The sequence below is a fragment of the Prinia subflava genome, chromosome Z, assembly GCF_021018805.1.
Source record: "Prinia subflava isolate CZ2003 ecotype Zambia chromosome Z, Cam_Psub_1.2, whole genome shotgun sequence".
Taxonomy (NCBI): Eukaryota; Metazoa; Chordata; class Aves; order Passeriformes; family Cisticolidae; genus Prinia; species Prinia subflava.
The window spans coordinates 84780363-84793550 of record NC_086283.1 but is presented as its reverse complement, the minus strand read 5'-3'; the positions used below and the strand labels follow the sequence as shown (position 1 = coordinate 84793550).

General features: G+C 42.2%; 2 protein-coding genes across 3 annotated transcripts in view; one reads left to right on the top strand and one right to left on the bottom strand.

The window, feature by feature from the left end:
• Nucleotides 1–9425, bottom strand: part of SPEF2 (sperm flagellar 2) — an 81125-nt gene extending 71700 nt beyond the window's left edge. For both annotated transcript variants that reach the window (XM_063423989.1, XM_063423988.1), the window contains exons 1-4: nucleotides 9298–9425; nucleotides 7435–7537; nucleotides 2895–3144; nucleotides 1017–1154 (exon numbers count right to left, since the gene is read on the bottom strand). In XM_063423989.1, the coding sequence (XP_063280059.1) occupies nucleotides 1017–1154; nucleotides 2895–3144; nucleotides 7435–7537; nucleotides 9298–9355 (549 nt within the window). In that variant the 5' untranslated portion in view covers nucleotides 9356–9425. The remainder of the gene's footprint in view (nucleotides 1–1016; nucleotides 1155–2894; nucleotides 3145–7434; nucleotides 7538–9297) is intronic.
• A 54-nt stretch (nucleotides 9426–9479) lies between these two features.
• PRLR (prolactin receptor) overlaps nucleotides 9480–13188 on the top strand; it is a 156742-nt gene continuing 153033 nt past the window's right edge. The window contains exons 1-2 of the mRNA XM_063422802.1: nucleotides 9480–9516; nucleotides 11592–11676. The gene's annotated coding sequence lies outside the window, so the exon portion shown is untranslated. The remainder of the gene's footprint in view (nucleotides 9517–11591; nucleotides 11677–13188) is intronic.

The following is a 13188-nucleotide window of genomic DNA, read 5'->3' as shown; positions in this document are numbered from 1 at the left end:
CACAAAATTTTATGTTTCCTTACTCTTCACAAAGCAACATAAAGAAGGTTCAATAGACCAAGTACTAGGAAATTACTTTTATATCATGTTAGTACAACAGAAATGCTTACACTGAAAATACAGGCATCAGCTAACCAAGTATAAAGGCAAGATGATTTCCATCTTACACCGTTCACCTCCTTGCCCTCTTCCCCTTTCTAGTTGCACCTACTTCCACCAGCCAGAAAATCCTAGAATTTTTCAGCTGTTCTTTCTGCAGGATAATTCTGATTTTGCATAGGGCTCTAGCAGAGTATATAATTCTCACCATATGGGGAATTGAACCAAGATACTCTGGATTATGATCTGCTTTAGATTTAGTAGCTTGAATGTATCCCTGATAGTTATTCAAGTAACTGTCTTACTACAGGTTACTAAAATCTAGATTTAAATACCTGTGTTACTGTTGCCCAGTTATAAAAAGTGCTAATAGTTGCATCCCTAATAACAATATAATCCGTGAACTTGAATTACAGTCCAAGAAGATTCTGGTACTAGATAATGCAGATTTTTTTTCTTAATTGCTGCATCTCTTGATTTTATTTAACATTATTGTCAATTTCAGTTGTTACTAGCATTTAAGAAGCAGACAGTTTCATAGTGCACTATAGAACAGTTCAAACATTATGGTGCAAAATGTTATCATGCACAAATCAAAAGGAAACATTAATGTTTTTATTTAATGTATTCCTTCCAGTACACTCATAGCTACTCTCAGCAATCAATTTACTACCAATCTATGGTACTTATTCAATATGAAAATTTTCTTACACCAAAACAATTCTTATTTTAAAAAAACAGCAAAATCATAATCATGCAAATATTCAGCCCAATTTTCACTGGTTGAATTGATATAATTTTGACAGTCAGCAGCTTTTGGATGGTTCACATACACTATTTGTAACCATAAACGTTCCCAGAAATCATGAGGTTTGAGTTGATGTAATTCGCATTAAAACAATATAGATGATAATTACCTCTGCCTCCCTTTTCTTCTTTAAGAATCTTTTGGCTTCAAAAGATTTTATGGTGGGTCTTGATGGCTGTTTTTCAGTCTGTGTAACAGCTGTTTGAATCCTGGCCATTATTTCATTTTGTCTCCTTCCTATGTAATGCTGATATGAAGCAAATATAATTAAACCAAAAATTATCTTCCAGGAAGAAACTAGAAGAGATTATCAGGCTCCAGACTTGAGCAGACAAGCAGTGCTTTATAGGCTTTTAAGGGCTCTCACTAAATTCTAGTTCTAGTATGGTACCTGTTTCAGGTCTGAATATAGCATAGAAAATAAGAATACCAGTTTCCCAGTACAGAAACTGAGAATACCTTAGGTAACACATGAGGTAACACTAGCACAAATGATCAAGAAGTAAGAAACACATAAATTATGCTAATTTAAAGTGCACCAGACATGTAGGCAGGTAAAAGCAGAATAAAGAAGAAAAACAGATTTTATAAAAAGAAGTCAAAGATAGGTAAAAAATATATAATGCATCAAAAGAGATAGTAAAAAATTTTCTTTTGAAATGTTATTTTGAATATTTTGTTTATCGCTTGTATTTTCTTTTCTAGATACATGAAGGGACTATTTTTCCTTCTTGTGTCTTGCGTGCTTACATCTATCCCTCAGAGACAACTCCTCACATCCAATCCACCTCTTGATATAGAGGGCAAGCCCTCAGCCTCTTGTTACCCTCCTGTCCTTTCTGAACAGCCCATGCCATCCACAGTCGCACTTCAGTCACAGGATTTGTCCCATGCTGCACCAGGGGAGCTAAGGAAGCATTTCTTTACTGGAAGTCTCCAGGAGAATCCAGTAGAATAGTTGAATATCTTTGTAGATATTCAAAACCTCACTGAACAAGGTCTTAAGGAACCTGCTATAGCTTTGCTTGGAGCAGGGGGGATAAACTGAGTGAGTTCCAGAGGCTCTTTCCAACCTCAACTATTCCATGATTCAGATGCCATTCCAACTTGTCTAAAGACAGGACCTATCCTCAGTTGCTCAAGTTCTTTAAGCTATCCCTCTACATTTGGAGGGATATGTTGACTTTTCAGTACTATCTTTGTATGTGCTGGTAAACTTCGTGCTTGTAAGCTATTTGTCAGAAATAGTGCAAGGGAAAAAAAAAGTTAAATTTCTCCCAGCTGAATTTAATTCATGATATATACCTTGATAGGTATATATGAGGTATATATAGATCATAAACTCCTCATCCTGATAACAAATAGTCTGGACATACTGAATATTACTGCTGAAAACAAGAAGGAAGTCTTTAACAGAATCTACCCCAATAATACTGACTTCCTCTTAGATGTTCCCTTTTCCCTTTATTTTTCTCTCTTTCTATTTCTCAGCATACAGTTATTGCAGAATGGAGTGCAGTACAAATATATGGAGAGACATGCAACAGAATGAACCACACCACTGTGGCACAGAGCTTGACATATTTATAAATCGTTTTCCTGGAAGGGAAATTAGTCTGAGTTGATATCTAGACGGCAATGCAATCTGTAATCTGTACTCATCAAAGGAGTAAAAAGGCAGCTGCTGAACAACTACTAGCTTTTGTTGTTATAATATTTAAAGTCTGGAGAAATCTTGAAAATAGAGCAGGTAACACAGAATGAACCAAAACAAAGAAACACAGAACACAGAAGATCAATACCCTATTGAGTTCCCAATAAGCCATGCAAACTCACTGTATAAGACATAGCAAAGAACTGTTTCTTTTCCTTGTAAGTACTGAGTTTTGAATAGGAGATTTACAAAGTAGAGAGGGAAAACACCCAACATGTTTGAAAATACATATAAATATGCTACCTTTTTTGTATTTATACAAAACATAGTTACCTCTTGATTTCCACTTTCAGTAGACTTAAGCTTTGTAGTTGCTGCAGGTCTCATTGTTTCCACAGCTACGCCAGTGAGCTTTGCCTTCCTCTTTTTTTCTAAAGCAATATACAATTCATATAAAAGATTTGTTGCAGCCCCATGCTGTCTTGTCATGATGTCTTGGGCCATATTCTCATTAAACTGCACACCAAGCAGCTGAAGAGTGGGTTCCAGGCGTGAAAAATTGTTAATTTTTGCATCTGTTCCTCTATATGATTAAAAACAACAACAAAAAAACCCAGAACATAAGCTTATTTTCAATACCAACTTGATGCATTAAGCATGGTCGTGGCACTTATACCAAGGTAGGAGGAGAAAAAAAACCGAACCTACAGAGACTTTCTTAAATAACATGATACACATTTTGGCTTAAGTTTTATACTGCTGTACAGGTAACTATGCATTCATTACTATGCACAACTTTTTGAAAAGAGAAAGACCACATTGGATTATATAAATTTTGATACATGTGAACACAAAGTGCATCTAATACCAAAAGGTAATCTGCAATTGCAGCTAATGGTATATCATCCACCAAACACACAGGAGTTTGAATGAAGTTTCCATATTAGCTGTATCAATCACTCAAACTCTCACCAGTTAAAACATAAGAAATTACAAAAGAAGGTCTGTATAATCTATTAACCCTTACAACACTTCAACATATTTTTCTCCAAGAAAAAGAAATTGACACACAGCTTAAAGCAATGTGAAAACACTATGTTTCATAGTGTGAAAACACTATGTTCTAAATGAATGTTGAAAAGTCTACGTTCTAAATGAGCAATTTACACTTGAAACTAAAATAGTGACTTGCAGGCTAATATTTCTCTTGACGTGTAGGTTCTCATGAAGAAGCACTCAAGATCAATAATATAAAGGGCAAAACCAAATAACAATAAATTATGAGTTTATAACAATCAGCACATCAAATTTCATCAGACATATCCATAACTTTAGTCTGAGTCCAAAGATCATACTTTCTATACTGTTCTATTGCTTGAGTTCACAACAGTTCCTTCACATGGACCAACAAGCATTGGTTATAGGTCAGCCAAGATCCAGCATAATTCTACAGAAATGCTTAATTTTAACTGAAGACCTTCTGGTAAGACAGTAGTAATCTTATTTCTAGATTAAACTGTCCAGGAGCTCATTATTCTCCCTGTAACAGTCAATGCTTTCTTTCTTATACAATTATGCTGAACTGAAGCTGACAATTATTGAGCATTTTTCTGCCACTGATTCAAGGTTAAGATGAGCCCACTTGCCAGAAGTCATCTGACATCCACTGAGAAGCTCTGAACCTCTTATTCAATGAGGCTGACTGGCTTGTACATCTCGATGCTCCCTCCTTGCATTCCTTGAAGAGAAGAGTGGCAGTTGCAGTGTCCTGGTCCTAGGGACTCCTCCCATCACCACAAATTTTCAGATTGTCGAGATGGCCCAACATCAACATGAGCCAGGTCACACAGCCTGGGTGAGCATGTGCCATCAGGTCCCATGGACTCGCACATTTCCAATTTATTTAACTGTTCCTTAAACTGTTCCTTCTCCATGGTAAATCTTCATTGCTGCAAACTTTCCTGTATGTCTCAGGGCCTTGCGACACCTTAATATTTTGCATGTCCCAGGAGGCCCACATTTTCCCCAGCCTTCCTTTTGCTGTGAAGATACCTGTAAAAACCCTTCTTGTTGCCCTTCTGCCTAGATATAAGAGCTTTTTACAATGTAGGTAATCATGTATAGATTATATACAAATTTCATATTGAAATAAATTGCCTGGAGAGGTAGTGTCGTGTGCATCCTCAGAGTTTTTCCAGATCACACAGTGTAAACAATTGTTAGTTTCAGGCACTTGAGATTTCTGAGTGTGAGTTTTATTTAGTAGACTAAGATATAGAGGGCATTAAGCATCTCAGCCTCAGCATGGCAGATACTCATTTGAGAATCTGAGAGGGAGGCCAATGAATGGAGCCATCTTTTTGATGAAGGAAGACAACTAAGAATGGCCACTCCCTCCAGAGGCAGGTCCTGGATCTTCCCTGCTCTCTCACACAGAGGGCAGCTCGTCTTCATCCTTACCTTCCCAGCCTGTCCATCCTGAAAAACCTATATTGAGCTACGGCAGCACACCAGTCCTAGGAGCTATCCCACTGCCCCTCTGTGATTGCAATGATTACCCACCAGCTGCTCATGGGCCTCTAATTTCTTCTGTTTGATCCCCCTGCTGCACGCATTACTATATTAGCACTTCAGAGAAGCAGCCATTTGTGTGATTTTAAAAAAAAATTAGAGTAACTTAGAAAAGGTGTGAATGCTTCTCCCATAATTCTGTCTTCTTAGCACTTCCTTAATTGCATGCATACCTATGTGACGGGCAGCCTTCTGCACTGTCTGGCTGCTCTTATTCACATCACCTTCCTTTTGTTTCCCAGTCTAGACCATCACTTCCTCTCTTGTTTGAGACTACACCTCTCCATCAATACTCATTCCTAGTTTAAAGCTATCCTCACAAGGTTCGCCAGGCTGTTGGCAATGATTTCCTTGTCCAGCTTGGTCAGGTGGATCCCATCTCTTCCTAGCAGTCTTCCCTCTCAAAAGAAGATCCTAAGACTAGGAAAACCAAACCTGTGGTGGACAGCAGCTGCACAACCACTTGTTGACCTGTAGAACCTATCCATTTCTCATCAAGCCAATCCAACCAGCAGAAGCAAGGAAAATAAATACTTGGGCCTCATGCTCTTGGCTCCAGGTCTCTGGCAGTATCCTTGTTGTCCACAGAGAAAAATAGCAAGGATATTAGTGCAAGGGCTGGATAAGTCTCTGCAGCTCTGGACAGAACCTTCAGCATGCACAAACCTCCCTGGCTAGTGTGTGAGGTCAGCCAAAGGCACTTCCATCTTCTGCTGGAGAAAGTCTCCCACTACTATCCCCACCTGTTCCTCCTGGTGCTCCAGAGCTGTTTACACTTCACCTGCTCAGATGTTTTGTTACACAGTGCCACCAGCACTCACTGCTACTTATGGCAATGAACCTTTTCTGCAGTTGCAGTTCAGCAGGAGGAGCCAACACCTTCCTTTTCCTCACCAAAGTCACTAGCTGCCAGTCACCTCCTTTTCCTAACACAACAATTCTTCCTGCCTCTCCCTCAGCACAGCTGTGGGTCCAGGTTCCTGTATCTGCAGTGTCTCAGAGAAGGTCCAGTGTACTGACCTCGTCCTGCAGCAGCTTGACTTGATAACACAGCTCTTCCATGAGCACACACCTCTGCAGCCAAAGCCACTACCTCCCCCTGATGAAGGCACTCCCATCAGTCTGAGACAGGGAGAATTGACTCCTTTCACTGGAGAGAAATTCAGGCTGAGGCCTCCAACACTCTGAGCAGTTGTTCCAGGGGATACTGGGTATCATGCCCTATCATGCATCTTTGCTGAGCACACCTAAAGTGTCTCAGCAGAGTTTCCAATCACTTCTTGCACTTACTGAAGAGCATATTCTCTAAATGCACCTCTCTAATCACCTGGACAAGAGCTCAAAGCACCCTTTTACTGGGAAGAATTGAGAAAACTTTTTAGAAGGTGCTAGAGCCAGCTAGAAGAAATAAAAGGCTCCTGAAGCTATTTTTCCCAGCAACAGCAGGCACTCTAAGAATTACCTGGAGTTTTCCAATGATCTCAAAAATTCCTAAGAGATCTAGAAGTCCTAGAAACAGAGTTCAAAAAGTGCTGTGAGAAACTGTTTTTTGTTGGCTGCCTTTATAGCTCTGCTCAAGCTGCTCTTCTACAGTTTGGTGAGACTTGGGATAGGAAAGGGTGTGAATTTATGAGAAGTTCAGAGAACATAAAAGCAGAGGTTCAGAAGAAAAAGAAGGATTTTGTACAGCCTGGAACCCTTGATGTGCATGTGCACAAAACAGAGCATAACCCAAAATCATGAATTGCATCATCAATGTATAAAAGCTCATAGATCTGCACAAGAGTTTTCAAGCTTTCATTTTACAGTTCTTCTTGATTATAGATATTACACCAGATTACTTGTAAACTTATAGATTCTTATATGATCTTCTGCCAGAGTTCCACTCAGAGCCTCATATATGTTTCTCCACCATTTTCACTTTAGTGAAGATGTTATGGTCACCACCACAATATAACTCTGTATTCCTTACTCTACACAGATAATGGGAAGATTTCCACTATTCCCAATCTTACAGACGTCCTCGAAAAGTTTTTTGAATCTTTAGTCAAACCTAGTACTTTTTAGTTACAATTGAAATGCATAATTTTCTTGAAGAAGTGTGATTGATTTCTCTGGAAATACCAAATCAATTCATGCATCAAACATATTGAGCTTTTGAATTACCAAAAAATATTTTAAATCTCAATAAATTCTATACTGCATTAGCAAATCCTACCTAAGAAAATACATATTTTGTCTACGTTATGTAAGAAACTTGTTTCTTTTTATTGGAGACCAAATTTTATCCATATGTACTAACCTGTTCTGTGAAAACTGTTGAAAGTCATCCTGAAGACCATACTTGTGCAGAAGTTCTCCTAGGAGGTAGCCAGTACAAAATTCTTCTGGAAATGATCCTGGAACTAAGTTTGCGGGTTTTATGATTGTTTGGAGTTTTTAAAATAAAATAATTAAAATAATTCAGGTGTTAATTTTAATAAAACTTGTTACTGTGTTTATAGAAAAACTAAATCCAAAGTTTAGTAATTAATCAAAGAAATTTTAGGAGATTGATCTAGCAGTAATAGTTTTCAAATCACAAATAGATATACTTTCTGTCATTTTGCAACATCAGCTTTACACAGTAATTTCTAATTTTCAGTCTTAAAATGTAAACATCATCATAACTGTCACTAAGATTGTGAAAATAGCTATAAACTATAATTACTAAATTTTCCATACAAAATGCAAATGAAAAAAAAAAGCTAGCTCTAATTTGCTCCTCTTCATACAATCACAGAATCACAGACTATGCTGAGCTGGAAGGGATCCATCAGAATTGAGTCCAACTCTTGGCCCTTCAACATCAAACCCCAGGAGTCACACACCACTGGCCCAAGAGCATTTTCAAAAAGCTTTAGCTTTGTCAGGCTGGTGCTGTGACCACTCCCCTGGGGAGCCTGTTCCAGACCCCAACCACCCTCTGGGGAAGAACCTTTCCCAATATTCAACATTAACTTCCATTGGTACAACTTGGACGTTCCCAACACAAGTCAGTTCCCTTGGGTCCTGCCAGTGGTCACTACAGAGATCTGTGTCTGCCCCTCTTCTTCCCCTCATGATGGAGTTGTAACTGCAGTAAGGTCTCCTCAGTCTCGTCCTGCCTGAACAGACCAAGTGACCTCACCCACTCCTCACACGGCCCCTCCAGACCCTTCACCATCCTCATTGCTCCCCTTTGGACACTCTCTAATAGTTCAATGCCTTCATTACACTGTGGCACCCAAACCTGCCCCCAGCACTGGAGGTGAGGCCGCCCCAGGTCAGAGCAGAGGGGACAATCCCCTCCCTTGCCCGGCTGGCCTTGCTGTCCCTGATGGCCCCAGGACAGGGTTGGCCCTCCTGGCTGCCAGGGCACTGCTGGCTCGTGTCCAACTCAGCACTGACCAGGAGCCCCAGGTCCCTTTCTGTGGCCCTGCTCTGCAGCATCTCCTTCCCCAGTCTATACACACAAGGTTTGCCCCATCCTAGATGCAGAATTTGGCACCTTGTTAAACTTCATACAGTTGGTGATTGCCCATCTCTCTAATTTTCCTGAGGGTTTTGCTCTCTTCTTGCAGAACAAACGCTTTCCCAGTGCCAGCACAATACCTGCCGTTAAAAACAAAGCACTGCTTTCCAAACATATTAAGCTATTTTTTATTCTCTAGAGTCCTCATTAGCAGTTTAAGTTTGAGCACCTTCCATCTCCTGAGAGAACCTGCCCCTTGAGGACAATTAACTTCGGCTTGAAAATTTTCAGGCATTGCAATATGTTGTCCAGGAAGATGGTGGAATCACCATCCCTGGAGGTGTTCAAGAGGTGTCTGGATCTGGCGCTGGGTGATGCGGTTTAGTGGTTCAAGGGTTACAGGGGGGTCGTTGGACTGGATGAAGGTCGACGTTGGTCGTTGGACTGAAGGTCTCCCCCAGCTCTGGCGGACCTACAATTTTGTGGTCCCTGCCTTGCACGCGAAGATTAAAAAATGTACCTCCGGAGGCACGTGGACGCGGCAAGGGGGCGGGCCCGTCAGGGGAGTGGCCGCGGCGGACCCCTGGCACGACAGCCCGACCCTGACCCCGCTGACCCCGCTGCCCCCGCCGCCAGACCCTGCCCGTCTCCGCACAACGGCGCCACACTCACCGATGCGCCGGGAGAGCTTCACGTCCCGGTTGAGCCACTCACACAGGATCTGGGACATGGTGTGATAAGCCCAGGGCCGCCGCCGCCGCCCGGCTCCGCGTCGCGTTGCCCCAGCGACCGCGGGCGGTGCCTGCGCGGCGAGGGCGGGGCGCGCGGCGGCGCGGGCGCGCAGGCGCGGCGGGCGGGGGGGCGCGCGGGTGTCCCCGGGCGCGGAGCAAGGTGAGCGCGCGGCGGGGCGGGGCGGCCCCGGGGGAGGCGCTGGGCGGGCGGGCGGGGGCTGAGGCGGGGTCGGCGCGGCGGGGCTGGGGTGGGCCGGGCCGGGCCGGGCCGGGCCGAACCCGCCGCGGTGGGTGTGCGCTTTGCCCGCTGCCTCGGAGCTGTAGCGGTGTGCCGGCGCGTAGCTGCCGTCCCGGCTGCGCCTTCCACGTGTGTTTGTTTAAACAACCGCTTCCCCGTTCCTCCCCGAGCCCGGCGCGGTCCTTGGTCGCTCGTGAGCTGGTGGGGGTGGTGCAGGGCGGAGACCGAAAGGCTGGGGAGTCAGGAGGACTTTTTTTCGCAGAAGGGATGATTAGACACTGGAATGGGCTGCCCACGGAGGTGGTGGAATCACCGTCCGTGGAGGCGTTCCAGGAAAGAATGGATGTGGCACTTGGTGCCATGGTCTGGTTGACCACGGTGGTGCTGGCTCACCGTTGCACTCGATCACCTCAAAGATCTTTTCCCAACCTGATTGATTCTTGTGATTCTGCAAAGCGAATTTCTGGCAGGAGAAAGGGAATTATTGCAGGGTGATTTCCCCAAGTCCGTTTTCATAAGAGCACACTATCACCGTGCTGGCCCGTGTGGGACGGGGGAGGGGGAGCGAAGGAGTGCCGAGAGGAGCAGTGCCGTGCGGACCCGCGCTGCACACGCGGAGTGCCCGCACGGCTGTCGGTGCGCGGCTCGGCAGCGGCCGTGCCTGCGCCAGACAGCTGCTGGTGCGGGAGCCGCGCCCGCGGTGGGGCGAGCTCCAAGAAACAGGCTTTGCTCAGCTTTTGTTTGTATTGAGTCGTCTTTGTTTTAGAATCACACCGGAACAACCATGCGTGGTTCCAGTACTCCTACTTGAAGTGAGTAATTAAACGCTAGAGCATAGTGAAGGAGAGCTACATCTGAAAAATGCACTGCATACAGTGGGTATTTAAATTGGCCGCTTTTTTAAAATAATAATATCGGAAAAGATGTTTTAATTACTCAAGTTTTCAAGTACCTTCCAGCACAATATGGAATTGCGAAGGATTATTTTTGCTACATAGGGCAAGAACAAAATGATCTAGTGGCTAATGACAGACAGACAAGCTAATGATAATTTTCAAAAGTGACAGTTAACTTGGAATGTTACAGATTCTGTTCCTTGAGAACAAACAGAATTCCTCAGATTAAATCTGTGTGCTTTGACCGAGGGTGTGCTTTAAATCGAATTAAATCCTTGAGAATAAGAATATAAATATATAACTGACCAGGTGTTTATAAATCTTGAAAACATCAGTGTAGAGTCAGTGGCATATGAATGAGTGAAATAACAAAAAACTTCAAGAGAGAGGAAGTACTTTTAGTAGATGTTTTTAGATGTTTAAATTAATATTTATATTATTTTGAGAATTCAAAGTTTTGCACAGATCTTAACTTAAAAAAATACACACACTTTAGGGGAAGAAAAAAGTTCAAAATTTTAATATTTGTGTGGTTGTATCTGTAGTGAGTGAATCTATCACCAGAGTATTTTCCTGGTATGTCAAGGAGGAAAGACCAAAAATATTTTAGCTTCATCATGGGATTTTTCCCATAGCTCCAGAAATCAATGTATATGTGTTTATGTTGATACACAGGTGTTGCTGCAGGTGGTCATTAAGAGAAGTTTGTTATTTAAAGTATGGAAACCAGAATTGATTTATATTAAGTATTTGACTTCTTCCCCTATCACCCCTGACTTTTAAAGGCTAGTACTTCCTGTGTATTTACGTTTATGATTTTTAATGGAATATATTCCTTCAAGTTCATGATCATATTCACAGAATTTCCAAACACCTAATTTTGTTTAAAATTAACATGAGTTTTTCTGTCTGTTGAGATGACATAATAAAATCTTACATAAGGTATAACTATGAGAAGGATGCAGAGTTTCATGTTTAAATTCAGTAGTGGACTGCTGTTTCATCTAAATCTGTTTTAAAAAATTAATGTAGCTTTCTTTATTCTAAGTGATGGGATAATGTATTAATCAAATTTTACTTCATTCTTTCCCTGCATTTAAGAACTTGGAAAGATGTCTGTGTTCTGCACTGTGAAAGTTGAGTCCAGAGACCATTTGAAGGAAAGTAATTGCAGAAAACAAAGAACGTAAGTGTCTCCCTCATTCTACCCTTGCTGAAAACATAAGGTTTTTAAATAGTAACATTGTTTACTTCCTGTGCTCTCAATTTTTGACATCTCTGCTACGAATGCTGCCGGGCATTCCAAACTGATTGTTCACAGGACTCTGTACTTCGAATCATGTAGATTTTAGTCAGGAATAATGGGGTTGTGGAATGCATATGAATTTTTCACCTAAGACTCTGTCTTTATTTTAAACTTCATGCATCTTATTGTGGACTTGCTTTGAAAGAGGAGAGGATTATTTACAGGATGAATTTGTAATAGTCAAAATAATAGATGACATCAGGCAGCAACCTGTTGAGCAGAATTTGAAGTCTCAGGAATAATCTGTTACATTTTATTCCTTTTGCCTATCTGAAAGAAACTGCAAATACAAAGAACAAAAAATGATGTGACCAAGCCTATAGCTTTTTTTAGACATTAATTTTGAACTACATGATGTGTTAGTTTGAAAGACAGGTGTCTGCTAGGGAGGGGCAGGGCCTCCTGTGGAATGGAGAATTTAAACCCTCTCTCTCTAAATTATTATCATTTAGAAACTTACAGGGGCTTTCAGGCAGAGGTATGGGGATAGGAATAACAGTTCTTTACTAGTGTGTATAACAAGGCAAACAAACAACAACAACTACAGCATGAATAATAAACAGAACCAGGAACCTCAAGGGTAGTTTGATCTCGGCACCTCTGCCAGATTCTGAGAGCACCAAGCTGGAAGGGTGGAAAGTCCCGGGCTGGTGGATGAGATGTATCAGAAGCATGGAACGGCAGGGATGTCCCGGCAGGGCAGGGCAGTGCGGGGCCACAGAGGAGCAGAAAGCCTCAGAGCAGCGCTGAAGAGGGGGCGGTGGTGGGACAGGGCCGGCCCAGCAGGGCAGGAGGAGGCGAGCTCAGAATTCTGGAGCACATGAACAGATGATGGTAGATTTCCCAGGACTGGACATGGTGGTGACAGTGAACTCTTCTTGCAGCAAGCAACAACCTGGCTGTCTTTTCTCTGATGCCGGGAGCAAGAGTGAGAAACTGCCTCCAGCCCTGTTTTTTACCTGCACCCCAAAACTCGCATTATCTCCGCCTTGTGAGAGAAACTCCCAGAGACCTAAAAAAGTGTAGCTAGGTGCTACAACTTCTCCCCTTTGGTCTCGTTTGTTTTGCTTAAGTACCTATAAGTACCTAGTAGTCAGTTTCTTAGCAACTTATGGGAAAAAATTCTATAAGTAAATAAAGAAACAAATCTAACCCCAACATTACCCACCCTGAATTTTTTCACATACTGACACACTGAATTTAAATTTTTATGTTATACACATACATGCACTACAATATATTAAATACATACATACATGTAGATACAGATACAGATATAGTTACATGGGTAGTTCACTCTAAAACAAGGTCCCCTTGAGGTATGCATTGGGTCTCTCTGTTTTTGCATCACCCACCAGGTGTCTGGTCCCTGAGCAAAGACAACCCCACAGA